Here is a 16095-nt window from a genome sequence, read left to right as displayed (position 1 = left end):
TGTCTCCGCCCCCTCCTGTTTTCTGCAGGCAGCCTGTAGTGGGTGGGGCCTGCTGGGCCCCTCCCACTGCTCTTGTGCACAGTGACTGGTCTTGTCTCCGCCCCCTCCTGTAGTTTTTACAGGCAGCCTGTAGTAGGTGTGGGGCCTGCTGGGCCCCTCCCACCGCTCTGTTCTCTCTTCTTGTACACGGTGACTGGTCTTGTCTCCGCCCCCTCCTGTTTTCTGCAGGCAGCCTGTAGTGGGTGGGGCCTGCTGGGCCCCCCCCCACCGCTCTCGTGCACAGTGACTGGTCTTGTCTCCGCCCCCTCCTGTAGTTTTCTGCAGGAAGCCTGTAGTGGGTGGAGCCTTCTGGGCCCCTCCCACAGCTCTGCTCTCTGCCCAGGCTATGCGCAGCACAGTGATGATGTCACGGCTACTTTGCTCAAAGTAGTATCTAGGTTTGCAAAGGCATTTGGTGCACACAAAGTGAATTTATATCCTTTGTTGCTATTGAGGAGTATATTTTATTTAAAGTTTCTATGCCCGATGTTCAGCTTTAAAATTAAAGTGTCTGTAAATACAAATTCTAAAGTTGTGCAAATAGCTTCCTCTTTTTTATTTAAAACTGTAATTGTTCATTTTTAATTTTTTTTTAAAATATTGTAAGTAAATCGTTTATAAATACCTGTTGATCCTGCCAGTTTCTCTCCCGTGCTTTTGTCCAATCCACTGGAGTCAGCCCCCCTTGCTGGTTGATTGACAGCTGATCTGGCCATTTAGCAGCTGAGACTGGGACTTCCTGCAACTGCCACTTTTGCTGGGCAGACAGGCCTACTACAGGAAATGGAAAAACAATGGTAGGATCAACAGGTAAACTCTACAACTAGTGATATAGGGGGACTCTGTGTTAACGCTTTGGATATTTTGCGCCCATATGTAATTTTTTTTAAAATTTGCCTATAGTTACTCTTTAATGAAAACTCTGGGTGGATCCAGGGGTGCAGATGGGGACTTAGGGAAGAGGGAGAGCGACTCATGTTATCCTCATTTGTGAGGTTATGCGATACACCGTATGCCTGGAAGTCCGCAGCGCATGCCCCTGACACACTGCGCCGGGCCCTCCATGTACAACGTCTAATTACACCTGGCAGATTACAGCAACAATATAACTCTGTGTTTAAATATAACCGGATTATCCCGATTAATATATGGACAGAGCGCCTATATAGGGCTCATCCTGCTGTGGAGGATATTTCTGTACCCAATATGGTGCTCAGCATCTTTTATTGTACTAAATACCCCAAATGTCACACATATGGCTCAGATGCCACTCTTAACTTCTTTCTTACTGGGCACCTAAACCCCCCTCCTGCCCAGACCAATTTTCAGCTTTTAGCGCTGTCACACTTTGAATGACAATTGCGCGGTCAAACAACACTGTACCCAAATGAAATTTTTATCAATTTTTTCACACAAATAGAGCTTTCTTTTGGTGCTATTTAATCACCTCTGGGGGTTTTATTCTTTGCTAAACAAACAAAAAAAGACGGAAAATTTTGAAAAAAAAATCATGTGTCATAGTTTGTTATAAAACTTTGCAAACAGGTAATTTTTCTCCTTCAGTAATATGCGCTTATGAGGCGGCACTGATGGGCACCGATAGGCACAGATAAGGCGGCACTGATGGGCACAGATAAGGCGGCACTGATGGGCACAGATAAGGCGGTACTGGTCTGGTGGGCACAGATAAGGCGGCACTGATGGGCACAGATAAGGCGGTACTGATGAGCACAGATAAGGCGGTACTGGTCTGGTGGGCACAGATAAGGCGGCACTGATGGGCACAGATAAGGCGGCACTGGTCTGGTGGGCACAGATAAGGCGGCACTGATGGGCACAGATAAGGCGGCACTGATGGGCACAGATAAGGCGGTACTGATGAGCACAGATAAGGCAGCACTGATGGCCACTTATAAGATGGCACTGATGGGTGGCACTGAAGGGCACTGATAGGTGTTACGGATAGGTACCACTGATGGGCACTGGTAGGTGACACTGATGGGCAGCACTGTTACTGAGGCACTGATTGGTGACATTGATAGGTGGCACTGTGGGCACTGAAAAGTGGCACTGTGGGCACTGATAGGTGACACTGTGGGCACTGGTAGGTGGCACTGGCAGGTGGGCAGAGATGATCTGGCGGCTGCTCTCCTTGATCAGGACTGATGACCCTCTGACAGCCGCCGCTGATCGGCTTTTTTTTACATCACTACCTCTTTAGACATGTGCACTGCCTAAAAATTCGTTCGTTTTCGTTTCATTCTGGGTTTTTTTTGTTTTTGTTCTTTTTGTTTTTCGGGTCATTCGTTATGATCGCAATTCGTAAATTTGTAAATCCAAAATCCGTAAATTCTAAAATTCGTAAATTCGTAAATTTGAAAATCTGAAAATCCAAAAATAAGAAAGAAAATTCTAAAGAACGAAAATCCGAAAATACTAAAGAATAACTAACTAATAATAATTAACTATTAAATCATAGGTATTGGAATTTCCTTTCAAATTTTGCTGTTAGTGAGCGTAACGAATACGAATTTATCCGAAGTTACGAATTATCCGAAATAACGAATGCCGCATCTAAACAAATGGAACAGAACAAATTAACAATAAATAATTAAAAAAAATTTATTATTATTATTGTTATTTATTATTATTAATTCATTCCATTCATTTAGATATGCCATTCGTTATTTCGGATAATTCGTAACTTTGGATAAATTTGTATTAGTTACGTTCACTTACAGCCAAATTTGAAAGTAAATTCCAATACCTATAATTTAATAGTTATTATTTCAGATTCACGAATTTACGAATTTTCAAATTCACGAATTTACGAATTTTCAAATTCACGAATTTACGAATTTTCGAATATTCAAATTTACGAATATTCAGAAAAATTTGTTAAACTAGGTTTTCATTAATTCGGATGTTTCTGAATTAACGAATTTGTCCAAATTCATAAAATAAAAATTCAGTTTATTCCAATCATCAACTACCCTTTCAGTTAAATAATACTTTCTAAGATTCGTTCTTGATTTTGGTTTCATATTGAAAAGACTGCCTTCCTATTCATTCCAATTGTGACATTACACATGGTAACACACCACAGACATTTTAATGTGCCCTTACCGCCCTTACCTTTGCTATCTGACCTGAGCTCTTGTTTATGGAGCCTTTGGCATTTTCCATTGTTGCCTATTTGACACACAAACTCTATTTTCATGCTCACTGTAATAATTGTAGGGAAAGCAGAGAAGAGACCTCTAGGTGGCAGAATTGTTGTGTGATTTTGTGACTATAGAAATCTGCTGACTTTTTTTTTTTTTTAAGATTCAAGTTTAAAGCAGAGTGGATGCAAAACAATGATTTAAAAAAAAAAAAAAAAAAAAAAAAAAAGATTTTTTTAATTTAAATTGTTTTTTTTTTAATTAAATTAATTTTAATAAAATACTTTTGGAGTAAAAATCTATCTAAAGATAGTTTTCTATTTAAGATACATTAATAATTTAGTTTATTCATCATGAAATGGAGCTTAGTTATGTAGCATGAGGCTGTATATTCTGCAATATTTACATTTTTGTTAAACTCATTCAATGAATCCAAGCTCTGCCAGCTGAGATGACATGCACTGCTTTGATACATTCACACGATTTCACAGTAATCATGAGATAAAACAAAGTTCAGGAATATTCCTTTGTCCCATTGTTTTGCAAATCTATGTACACTGCAAACTGTATGATTGAATCGGTTCTGATATCGCTGTTTTACTAACCTGACAGCTTATTAGTCTAAATAGGAAACCTTCATTTTGTTTCCAAATATTAAAGATTCTAACTACCAGCAAGAATAAGTCCCTACATTTAGAGAGCACCTGTCATTTCAGATCCCTCATGGCAGCGCCTGTTAGCGGGTATCCCCTCACCTGCTGCCGCCACGTCCCTCACCTTGTTGTGTCACTGCCGCATCACCAGACATCCAATTAAAGTGAATGGGACTGTCGGTGAGTCAACTGCAGATCAGAGGGGGAGCTGCTGTGGGACAGAGAGGACAGTTGCTCTTTAAAAATTGTGATTCAAATCGAGTTGATTTAAATTAAATCCACCCAGGTTTAAAGTTCACCCTTTAGGAGACAAATATATAGGCTTTATTCGCTGGTCTTGTTCTGAAAATGCAAGTTGCCTGGACTTGTCTGTCTGTCTAGTACTTCTGAGTCACAAGCTAGCATGTGCAGTAAGTTGAGATATTAGAATAGGAAATAAACCAAACAATAATTAACCCCTTTTTGACCCCCTATTGTAGCTTTACTGCTACAGGGCGGCCCCTGTGGGCAGGATCACGTATATATACATGATTCCGCACATCTGGGTTGATTGTGCTTAGCGGGAGCCGATCTGCGGGTGCCCTGGACTCGATGTCCGCCGGCACCCGCCGATCATCAGCCAGAGAGAGAGAGAACTGCAATCTGTGTATGTAAACAAGGCAGATCGCCGTTCTGTCAGTAAGGAAGGCATTGATCTTGTGTCTTTGCAAAGCGGAAACATGGATCCATGCCTTCCCCTAGTAAAAGCACCTCCCACACAATACACAAACACTGGCTAGGCACACAGTTAACCCATAGACCACCCCTGATGGTAACCCCTTCCAAGCCAGTGTCATTAGTACAGTGACAGTGCATATTTTTAGCACTAATCACTGTATTAGAATAACTGAAAAAGTGCTCAATGTCACAGAATACACACTAGATTATCCCACATCCCGAGTAACAAGACATTGAAAAAATAAAATTTCCTCTAGGGGGGATATTTGGAAAGGGATAAATAGCGCAATGAGGTATGAGAGTAGTGTAAAAAGTATATACATTTTTATTAAGAAACATAGGTTTAAAATAATGAGCACATATATACACTATACATATCACAAAATATCATGAATGAATACTGGACAGGACTAATTATATAATAACATTACAAAAAAAGACAGCTAGTAAATCGCAAAGATCTGTTATGTTGGAGGTGAGCACAACAGAAAAGACCCAACGCGTTTCGAAAATGCTATTTCTTCATCAGGGGTTATGCGATTTTATCGCATACACCCTTTTTTTGTAATGTTATTATATAATTAGTCCTGTCCAGTATTCATTCATGATATTTTGGGATATGTATAGTGTATATATGTGCTCATTATTTTAAACCTATGTTTCTTAATAAAAATTTATATACTTTTTACACTACTCTCATACCTCATTGCGCTATTTATCCCTTTCCAAATATCCCACCTAGAGGAAATTTTATTTTTTCAATGTCTAATCACTGCATTAGTGTCACTGGTTCCCAAAAAGTGTCACTTAGTGTCCGATTTGTCTGCCGCAATATCGCAGTCTCGCTATAAGTCGCTGTTCGCCGGCATTACTGGTAAAAAAAAATAACTAAATAAAAATTCCATAAATATATCCCATAGTTTGTGGACACTATAACTTTTGCGCAAACCAATCATTATACGAATATTGGGATTTTTGTTTAACCAAAAATATGTAGCAGAATACATATTGGCCCAAATTGAGGAGGAAATTTGATTTTTGACATTTTTTATGGGATATGTTTTATAGCAGAAAAATTGGAGATCGGTGAGATCGGTGTAGTGCCCCCTTACATTGGAGGTCAGTGTAGTGCCCCCTTACATTGGAGGTCAGTGTAGTGTTCCCTCACATTAGATATCAGTGTAGTGTTCCCTCACATTGGAGATCAGTGTAGTGCCCCCTCACATTGGAGCTCAGTGTAGTGCTCCCTCACATTGGAGATCAGTGTAATGCTCCCTCACATTGGAGGTCAGTGTAGTGCCCCCTCACATTGGAGAGCAGTGTAGTGCTCCCTCACATTAGAGATCAGTGTAGTGCTCCCTCACATTGGAGATCAGTGTAGTGCCCCCTCACATTGGAGATCAGTGTAGTGCCCTCTCACATTGGAGATCAGTGTAGTGCTCCCTCACATTGGAGATCAGTGTAGTGCCCCCTCACATTGGAGAGCAGTGTAGTGCCCCCTCACATTGGAGAGCAGTGTAGTGCTCCTTCACATTGGAGATCAGTGTAGTGCTCCCTCACATTGGAGATCAGTGTAGTGCCCCCTCACATTGGAGGTCAGTGTAGTGCTCCCTCACATTAGATGTCAGTGTAGTGTTCCCTCACATTAGATATCAGTGTAGTGTTCCCTCACATTGGAGATCAGTGTAGTGCCCCCTCACATTGGAGGTCAGTGTAGTGCTCCCTCACATTAGATGTCAGTGTAGTGTTCCCTCACATTAGATATCAGTGTAGTGTTCCCTCACATTAGAGATCAGTGTAGTGTTCCCTCACATTGGAGATCAGTGTTGTGCCCCCTCACATTGGAGGTCAGTGTAGTGCTCCCTCACATTGGAGGTCAGTGTAGTGCTCCCTCACATTGGAGATCAGTGTAGTGCTCCCTCACATTGGAGGTCAGTGTAGTGCCCCCTCACATTGGAGATCAGTGTAGTGCCCCCTCACATTGGAGGTCAGTGTAGTGCTCCCTCACATTAGATGTCAGTGTAGTGTTCCCTCACATTAGATATCATTGTAGTGCCCCCTCACATTGGAGGTCAGTGTAGTGCTCCCTCACATTGGAGGTCAGTGTAGTGCCCCCTCACTTTGGAGAGCAGTGTAGTGCTCCCTCACATTGGAGATCAGTGTAGTGCTCCTTCACATTGGAGATCAGTGTAGTGCTCCCTCACATTGGAGATCAGTGTAGTGCTCCCTCACATTGGAGATCAGTGTAGTGCTCCCTCACATTGGAGATCAGTGTAGTGCTCCTTCCCATTGGAGGTCAGTGTAGTGCTCCCTCCCATTGGAGGTCAGTGTAGTGCCCCCTTACATTGGAAGTCAGTGTAGTGCCCCCTTACATTGGAGGTCACTGTAGTACCCCCTTACATTGGAGATCAATGTACTGCTCCCTCACATTAGATGTCAGTGTAGTGCTCCCTCACATTAGATGTCAGTGTAGTGTTCCCTCACATTAGATATCAGTGTAGTGTTCCCTCACATTGGAGATCAGTGTAGTGCCCCCTCACATTGGAGGTCAGTGTAGTGCTCCCTCACATTAGATGTCAGTGTAGTGTTCCCTCACATTAGATATCAGTGTAGTGTTCCCTCACAATCAACCGATACAAAAACAGAAAATGACTCCTGCGCACAAGTGGTCGACCAATTAGATGAAAGGGATACACAGGCCTTGCTGCCCTCAAGGATGGGGAATCCTAGCAGACAAAGAAATAAAAAGAGAAAAGGGCGCACCAGCCATGTGCATTATCTTTTATAAAACATTTATTAAGTAAAATGATAAAGGAAATTACTCACAAGCAGTAGTGAATCATGTGCCATAAACCTTGGACATCAACTAGCAACAAGTGGTTTAAAATGATGAACAAAGCCTTCCAAAGGTCTTTCAGAGGAATATATAACACTGCTTGCTTACGCGTTTCGAAGGGCTCGTCCCTTCTTCATCAGAGCTCAGAGCTCAGCTTTGTTCATCATTTTAAACCACTTGTTGCTAGTTGATGTCCAAGGTTTATGGCACATGATTCACTACTGCTTGTGAGTAATTTCCTTTATCATTTTACTTAATAAATGTTTTATAAAAGATAATGCACATGGCTGGTGCGCCCTTTTCTCTTTTTATTTCTTAGTGTTCCCTCACATTAGAGATCAGTGTAGTGTTCCCTCACATTGGAGATCAGTGTAGTGCCCCCTCACATTGGAGGTCAGTGTAGTGCTCCCTCACATTGGAGGTCAGTGTAGTGCTCCCTCAAATTGGAGATCAGTGTAGTGCTCCCTCAAATTGGAGATCAGTGTAGTGCTCCCTCACATTGGAGATCAGTGTAGTGCCCCCTCACATTGGAGATCAGTGTAGTGCCCCCTCACATTGGAGGTCAGTGTAGTGCTCCCTCACATTAGATGTCAGTGTAGTGTTCCCTCACATTAGATATCAGTGTAGTGCCCCCTCACATTGGAGAGCAGTGTAGTGCTCCCTCACATTGGAGGTCAGTGTAGTGCCCCCTCACATTGGAGAGCAGTGTAGTGCTCCTTCACATTGGAGATCAGTGTAGTGCTCCTTCACATTGGAGATCAGTGTAGTGCTCCCTCACATTGGAGATCAGTGTAGTGCTCCCTCACATTGGAAATCAATGTAGTGCTCCCTCACATTGGAGATCAGTGTAGTGCTCCGTCCCATTGGAGGTCAGTGTAGTGCTCCCTCCCATTGGAGGTCAGTGTAGTGCTCCCTCCTATTGGAGGTCAGTGTAGTGCCCCCTTACATTGGAGGTCAGTGTAGTGCCCCCTTACATTGGAGGTCACTGTAGTACCCCCTTACATTGGAGATCAATGTACTGCTCCCTCACATTAGATGTCAGTGTAGCGCTCCCTCACTTTGGAGATCAGTGTAATGCTCCCTCACATTGGAGATCAATGTAGTGCTCCCTCACATTAGAGGTCAGTGTAGTGCTCCCTCACATTGGAGATCAGTGTAGTGCTCCCTCACATTGGAGATCTGTGTAGTGCTCCCTCACATTGGAGATCAGTGTAGTGCCCCCTCACATTGGAGGTCAGTGTAGTGCTCCCTCACATTGGAGGTCAGTGTAGTGCTCACTTACAATTAGTTTAGCTTGGAGTCCAAGAAAACTGTCCCCTAAGGATTCTGACCAGTACCATCTATCTTTCAGGTCTGCCCCAGCTGCCGGCCCTCCCGCTGCCCCTGGAGAAGGAGGAGCACCCCCAGCTCCCCCCAACCTCACCAGCAACAGAAGGCTTCAGCAAACCCAGGCACAGGTCGATGAGGTGAGTAGAGAAGAACACAAGACGTAAAACCGTAGTAATCTGGTAGTAGGTCTGTGTATCTTCAGTGTCTTTTCCTCCTGCCCCACAGGTTGTGGATATAATGCGCGTCAATGTAGACAAGGTGTTGGAAAGAGATCAGAAGCTGTCCGAATTGGATGACCGTGCGGACGCTCTGCAGGCCGGAGCCTCGCAGTTTGAAACCAGCGCGGCCAAACTCAAACGCAAGTACTGGTGGAAGAACCTCAAGGTGAGTTTGGAAGGAGTCTTTAAAAGAGTGTATGGATTCTTCCCCCCGGGGACCACAACAGTCCTGTGAAAGTCTGGGTAGTGGTATGGATCGAATTGGGCCTACTATGTGACAGCGAGATAATGCTTCCCTGCTTGGGGAATTACAGTAATGCTTGTTGTGTTCCCCAGAAAGCATCTGAGATACTCCTGACTTGGAAATCTTGAGGGAAATACATCCAGCTCCCTAGTGAGAATTGCACAGCTGTACTAAGGATTTAGCACTTGGCTGATGTATTTAGAGCACCCCACATTTTTTTGTACATGTATCAACTCTAAGAAAAGCCATTTGAGTGCTGCAAGAGAGAAACTTTAGTGAAAGAGCTAGTGAACACCCCCAAATGTTTGTCTTTTACACCAATCACACCATTATAACATCAGCCCAAGGGCGGGAGCAAGTTTTAAGAAAGAGGAGCAGTGAGGGTGACAGAGAGGAAGAGTGGAGCCAACAGATGGTCACACCAGAAGAGGAAGAACAATACCCTCTCTTCTGGTTCCAGCTGAGGCATTGGAGAGATGGTGTGCCTACATGTTAAAAAATAATACATACTTCTTACCCCCTATCCATAAACGGTTATCAAAAATTAAAAAAGTATAACAGTTCCATCTCTGGTTTGTTCTTCTTTTCTCATCCTGGGTCGTGTTCATTCCTCACCCTAATCCCTGAGTGTCCTTTATCTCCCCTTTGTTTTCCAAACCTCCATCTTGTTTTTTTTTTCTTTTGTTTTTAACCTTGCTCCTGCTTCTCCTGGGTTTTCCTATGTCCTCCATCTTGTCTGGTCTCCATGTTTGTTCATGCTCACCCTAATGTATTTTTTATGTTCCTTTTCTGCTAATCCTGGGTATTTTTTTGCCCTCCTTCATGTCTGTTCTTCACGTTTCTCTTAGTATAGTACGTAACAACATACCAACTTACCATGTTGGAAAATTCTATTGTATCTGCCTTGGATGTTCTTCCTAACTGGAGCTCTTTAGCTTTATAGTTGGCCATTATCAAGGAGATATCATTGCCAGTTTCTTAGAACGGTTTTCCCTCCCAGACTTGCATCCTGTATGCGCTGATTGGAAAAACTCCACATTACACTCCACAGTATACAGATACCCTGGATCCTTACTGCCCAGTAATCTGAGATAAGTTGTTTGAAATCAAATATATCTCTACAATAACTCATGCCAGTTTATGAAGGTCCTCCATTGGTTAGAACAGTTCATAGTAGGTGTTGTTCTGTTTAGCACTTCAGCGCTCACACAGTCGTACATCCAATGACCCATAATGCTCAATCCAATCTGCCCTCCTTAAATGGGGAAACTCTGAAAAAAAAACTGGAAAAAGACACAGGAGGGCACAAACGCCTAGTGCGTTACCACCACCAACTTTTACCATAAACAAAAGCCAAAAACATACTCATAAACATGAGAAGGTGCCAGCGTTTCAAAACACAACTCCAGCTTTAGGCGATGCCATATTCGCTGCGTTTGAAAGGTTGACACGTTTCGGGGGCCATGCCCCCTTATTCAGGGCTAAACCAACCTTGTGCAGTTCCAAGTGGCTTATCAACACCACCCTGGTAATTTTGGAAGGGGAGGTTCCTCGTAATATGTGAACATTTCAATTGTGGAACTGCACCAGGTTGGTTTAGCTCTGAAAAAGGGGGCATGTCCCCCGAAACGCATTAGCATTCCAACCACAGCAAATTCGGCATTACCTAAAGCTGGAAATGTTTTGAAATGTTTGTTCCTTCTCATGTTTGTATGTTTTTGGCTTTTGTATTTAATGAAAGTTGTTGGTGGTAAAGTGTCTTTTACAGTTACATGGGTGGTGTTTTACAAAATGTGACTTAATGTAACATATTACTAAACCATCTCTCTCTTCTCCATCTCACTCTTTGTGTTTTTCTCTCCTCAGATGATGATCATCATGGGAGTGATATGCGCCATCATCCTCATCATAATTATTGGTGAGTTATTGTCCTGTTGTGTGTCAATGTTTTTAGTCTATGTGTTTTTATATATATATATGTGCTGCTTGTTATCTGTGCTGTATACAGATGGCTGACTATACTAACCTCTTCTTTTTCTCTCGCTTCTTTCTCCCAATGTTCCCCTGCTGTGCCCATCCCATCCTTGCATCTACTGTACGTATCACACACCTTGTCCTCCATATTGGTCTTGTTTTTTACATTTATTGCTGGTTTTCTTCTCATCCTTCATCTTGTCTGTTCTTCACCCTCTTCCCTTATTTCCTACTACTCCATCTTCTGCTGTTCTTCACTCTTGTTACTTGCCCTTTATTACACCATCTTGTCTTTTCTTTATCCACATGCCTTGTCTTTTACCACTACATCTTGTCGTTTTTTCACTCTCATCCCTTGTCCTTCATTACTCCACCCTGTCTGTTCTTCACCCTTATTCTTGCTAATCCTGTTTTTTTTCTTGTGTCCTTTGTTTTGGTTTGTTCTTCCTTTTTATACTGATCCTGGGTCTTCCACTTGCCTTCTACCTTCGCTAATATTAATGCTTGTCCTAAATCCTGTTCATTCTTCACTCTCATCCCTAACTGTCTTGCTCCATCTGGGCTTGTCTGTCTATAATTTATGATTCTCTGTGATCCTTTTTATTCCTCACGCTCATTCCCGATGGTCGTGTATCCCCCCCTTTGTCTTCCAAACCTCCATCTTGTTTGTTCTTCAACCTTGTTCTTGTTCCTGGGCCTTCCTCTGTCCTTCATCTTGTTCTTGATATTTTTTGCTGCTCATCCTGTTTCTTCTTCTGTCCTTCAACATGTTGGTTCCTGCTCATCCTGGGTTTTCTTCTGTCCTCTATCTTGTTCTTTATATTTTTTCCTTCTCATCCTGCGTCTTCTTCTGTCCTCCATTTTGCCTGTTCTTCATGTTCGTTCCTGCTCATCCTGGGTCTTCCTCTGTCCTCCATCTTGTCTGTTCTTTATATTCGTTCCTGCTCATCCTGTTTCTTCTTCTGTCCTTCAACTTGCCTGTTCTTCATGTTCGTTCCTGCTCATCCTGGGTCTTCTTCTGTCCTCTATCTTGTTCTTTATATTTTTTCCTTCTCATCCTGCGTCTTCTTCTGTCCTCCATTTTGCCTGTTCTTCATGTTCGTTCCTGCTCATCTTGGGTCTTTTGCTGTCCTCAATATTTTCTGTTAATTATGTTTTTTTCTATTAATTTTGGGTCTTTCTCTGTCCTTTATCTTGTCTGTTGTTTGTTCCCGATTGTTCTTCACCTTTCCTCATTACTTTGTTCTTCACCTCATCTTTGCTCTGTGTTCCCGTTCATCTTGTCTTTGTGTTTGATCTTGCTCACCCTGTTCTCTTTTCCCTCAACTCTGATCTTTTGTCCTTTTCTTGTCTTCTTTATGTCTTTTCCATATCTTTCTCCATTTCTTTGTTCTTCACCTTGTCTTTGTTGCTGACCCTTGCTCCTGTCCCTCATTCATTTTTTTTTTCTATCACTTGGGCTCATTATGTCTCCTGCCACTTATCCTTTTCGTGCTTCCACCCCAATGCTTCATCTCTCCTCTGTATCCCAACTCTGCTTTTTTGTCCCCCGCAGTTTATTTCAGCACCTAAGGACAGAGTCACACTATCTCCCCGTCTCTCTGTCTCTTTTTCTCCCCTTCGCCGGATCTGTCATCTACCCCAGCTGGGACCAGACAAAAAAAAAAACTTCTACATAAAACTCCCCCCTCCTGCCTCTCCCCCTCCCCTTTCTGACATAGGGAAGTGGGGACCCCTGCCCCCATTAATTGTGCAAAAGCTCTCTCCCTCCTTACTCTCCCCTGTAAATACCCATTGACTGAAGGACCCTCTAACTTATATACACACACACACACATATATATATAATATTTAATTTGTCCGTGTGCAGGTTTTTTTGTTCCCCTTGTTTCCCGTGAAGCTGTGTGTCCGTGCTGTTTATAAACCCCCCGAGGGGGGAGGGAGGGGCAATTTCTTCCCAGAACTGGTCTTTATTCACCCCCCACTGAAACAAGTCCGTCTTTTTTTTCTGTTTTTCGTTTTTTAATTAATTTTTGTCAATTCAGCAAGAGTGGCAGTTGAGGATTTAATGGAGGAGGATGGTGTGTGTGTGCGTGTGTACAGTATGTATGTGTGTAAAAAAAAAAAAAAAAAAGATATATATATATATAAATATAAATCCTCTGTATTACCCTTTCCCCTTTCTGTATGCCCATGTGTCTCCTCTTCTTATAGATTTACTAAAAGACGGGGGCACAAGTACAAGACAAATGATCTGTGCTGCCATATTTTCCCTGATTACTCTGCTCAAAAGCATTCTCTTTTTTTTTTTTGTTTTTTTGTTTTGGGGGGGTCATATGAGTTGGTTGAGTGGTGCCCTTCCTTCATCCACTACTCTGGAGGGATGTAGTGTAAAGAAGTGGGCTAAAACTACTCTGCAGCCCCCTTGTTCTCCCACTTTGACTGTGGTAATCCGCTGGCGTGCCTTGCAGGAGGCAGAATTGCCAGAAGGTGCAGGGATAGCAGAGGGAGCTGGCCGGGAGAGATAAGAGTGTGAGCTGGCTGTGTGTGACTTGGGGATCAGTGCAGGCCGAAACGAAGGGCAGATTTGATTCCCTGCCACCTCTTGCCACTTAGGAGGGAAGTGGCACTTAGGGTGGCGTTAGCTTCTGCTTCTGTATACCCCACTGGCAGATAATCCAACGGAAGGGTGTCATAGCCGTTGCCCCGCTGCTACTCGATAAGGTCAAAAAAGGGTACTTGGTGGGAGTAGCTGTGTCAAATCCCGAAAACCCCTACACCACTCCATGACTGTAATAGCAAGAGAGGCGCCATTTTGTCCCTTGCCCCTTCTAACCAATCCCTGCATGGGACCAGCCATGACGTAGCTGCGACCAGCTAGGGCAATAAGGCACATACCCCGCAGAGATGTCTCTACCCTGGTCCCCTTTCCTCTTGTGCCTGATTGCCCGGTTCGCCCGCAATGTCTCATGAGGAGGGAGGGGGTGAGTGTGGCCAGGGGCAATAGGATAAATCCCCCCCTCTCTCCTTTTTACCACCCTCAAATCCCCCTCCTCCTATTCCCACAACATAAATATTAAAATAAATGTTGTTTAACCAAAAATGTTCTGTTTGTGGCTCATTCTTTCTGTGGGGAATGAGGGGATGTTTAAAGGGTATGTAAACCTTAGCAAAGAACTTCTTTTTTATTTTCTAAATTTGTATTGGAATTGTATATAAAGCCATTCAGAACATAGGAAACCATCCTACAAAGCTAGCCAGATGGTAACTCAACATTGTCCCTTACAGAACAATATAACGGTATGCCAAAATAATGCAAAAGCAAGATGTTCCGAGTGGACTGTGGTAATATGGTGATGCAAAAGCCACATATGTAGCACTACCCATACAGGGGCTGCTGGTAACTGCCTCCCCACCAGCTCACCTTGCTGTTCCGAAGATCTCCCAGGGCAAGGGATAGGAAGGGTAAAGCACAACGCTGTCCTCCTGAAAGGCTTCCTACATGTGGCAGTCTTTCCCCTTGTGAATCCCCGGATATGCTGATGTACTTACAATGTCCTCCTTGCTCCCTGCTGCTTCTTAGGCAAGATACCTTTCAAACTGCACTGCTGTCAGGATCTTCCCAAGTGAGCCTGTACTCAGCCTGGAGGCAGAGGCCACCCCTGACACACGGGTGCCCTCCTAGGCCACCGACAGTCTCCTCAGCATTCCATTTTCCACCCGACTCTCCTGCTTTCAAGACTCATCCATACTTAAGAGCTGACCTAGCCACCCTGCCAGGACAGTACGCCTGGGGATTGGCCAGGTTCCTTCAAGTATGCAGATCAACCCTCCTGGCCTCCGCCCACTAACTTCTAGAAATTTTTCCAAACTTCCAGACCCAGGAGACCACCTGCCTCTTTGAGTCATCCAGCATGACCTGCAGTAAACCCTGACCCAGATTAAGACTCATTTTACCATAAGTCAAACATAAATTTGCCTGCATTATTCTAGTAGCACACTAGAGAGTGCTACACATATATTGGATCACTAGGATCTGAATTAGGCACCCACCCTTGCCAAGGGTCTTCATCTATATTGCTAGGTTGTACATCAGTCAACAACATAATTAAAAGGAGAAAGAGATAAAATCGTAGCGAGAAGGAATAGAAGAGAGAGGGAAAATGGATGAAGGATCCCAAGGACTATAGAGCCAATCAACAAAGATCTTCTTTTATTTGCTCACTTTTGGTCTGTTAAATTGTATGTTTAGCCATATTTTTGTGGAATTGGTGGAGTGTGGAAGAATTAGAACTCCTGTCAAGTTTTTATTTTGTGTGTAAAAAGTCTAATGTGTTACAGTGCCCCCCTGCAGGTGACCCGGGCTCACCAAAGGTGCAGGGTCTTACCAACATTTGGTTTTCACCAAAGCACCTAAAGGCAGCATTGGGCCGGAGGCTACTGGACTACTTCGCTGCAAACTGTCGCCAGATCATCCCACTGGTTGGCTGGAACGGAGGGGCTATGGTGCAGAGACTGTTCACAGAGCTGCAGGCAATATTGCATTCACGTCAAAGCAAGGGTCAATGCAGAGAAAGTAGTCAAATCTGGGCATGGCCGGGACAAGGTGTGGGCAGGAGAGGCAGCTGCCCTGGGCACTGTAGGTATCATATGAAGTGGGGGGGGGCATCACAAGGAGGTTGGGGGGAGGGGATTTGTGTTGAGAAGGGGGGTTTGGGGGGTGGCAGAGGGTAGGAATTGCTCTAGGAGGACACATTTAGGGAAGTGTGCTAGCAGTGGTGATTTGGGGGATTTATATAATGCCCATACAACTTGGGGGGGGGGAGGGACAATTTGGCATGTTTGCCCTGGGCTCTAGATGACCTTGTCCCAGCACTGGATCTGAACAGAGGTCTAGGCAGGCAGCAAGCAAGAGAGTAGCT

General features: G+C 43.7%; 1 protein-coding gene across 2 annotated transcripts in view; it reads left to right on the top strand.

Moving 5' to 3' along the window:
- Nucleotides 1–13376, top strand: part of VAMP2 (vesicle associated membrane protein 2) — a 69694-nt gene extending 56318 nt beyond the window's left edge. For both annotated transcript variants that reach the window (XM_073622913.1, XM_073622914.1), the window contains exons 2-5: nucleotides 8761–8875; nucleotides 8964–9122; nucleotides 11067–11118; nucleotides 12730–13376. In XM_073622913.1, the coding sequence (XP_073479014.1) occupies nucleotides 8761–8875; nucleotides 8964–9122; nucleotides 11067–11118; nucleotides 12730–12746 (343 nt within the window). In that variant the 3' untranslated portion in view covers nucleotides 12747–13376. The remainder of the gene's footprint in view (nucleotides 1–8760; nucleotides 8876–8963; nucleotides 9123–11066; nucleotides 11119–12729) is intronic.
- Nucleotides 13377–16095: the final 2719 nt, after the last annotated feature.

Source organism: Aquarana catesbeiana, linkage group LG03 (genome assembly GCF_042186555.1).
Source record: "Aquarana catesbeiana isolate 2022-GZ linkage group LG03, ASM4218655v1, whole genome shotgun sequence".
NCBI classification, from domain to species: domain Eukaryota; kingdom Metazoa; phylum Chordata; class Amphibia; order Anura; family Ranidae; genus Aquarana; species Aquarana catesbeiana.
The sequence above is the reverse complement of the archived record's forward strand: the minus strand, read 5'-3'. Positions and strand labels throughout refer to the sequence as shown.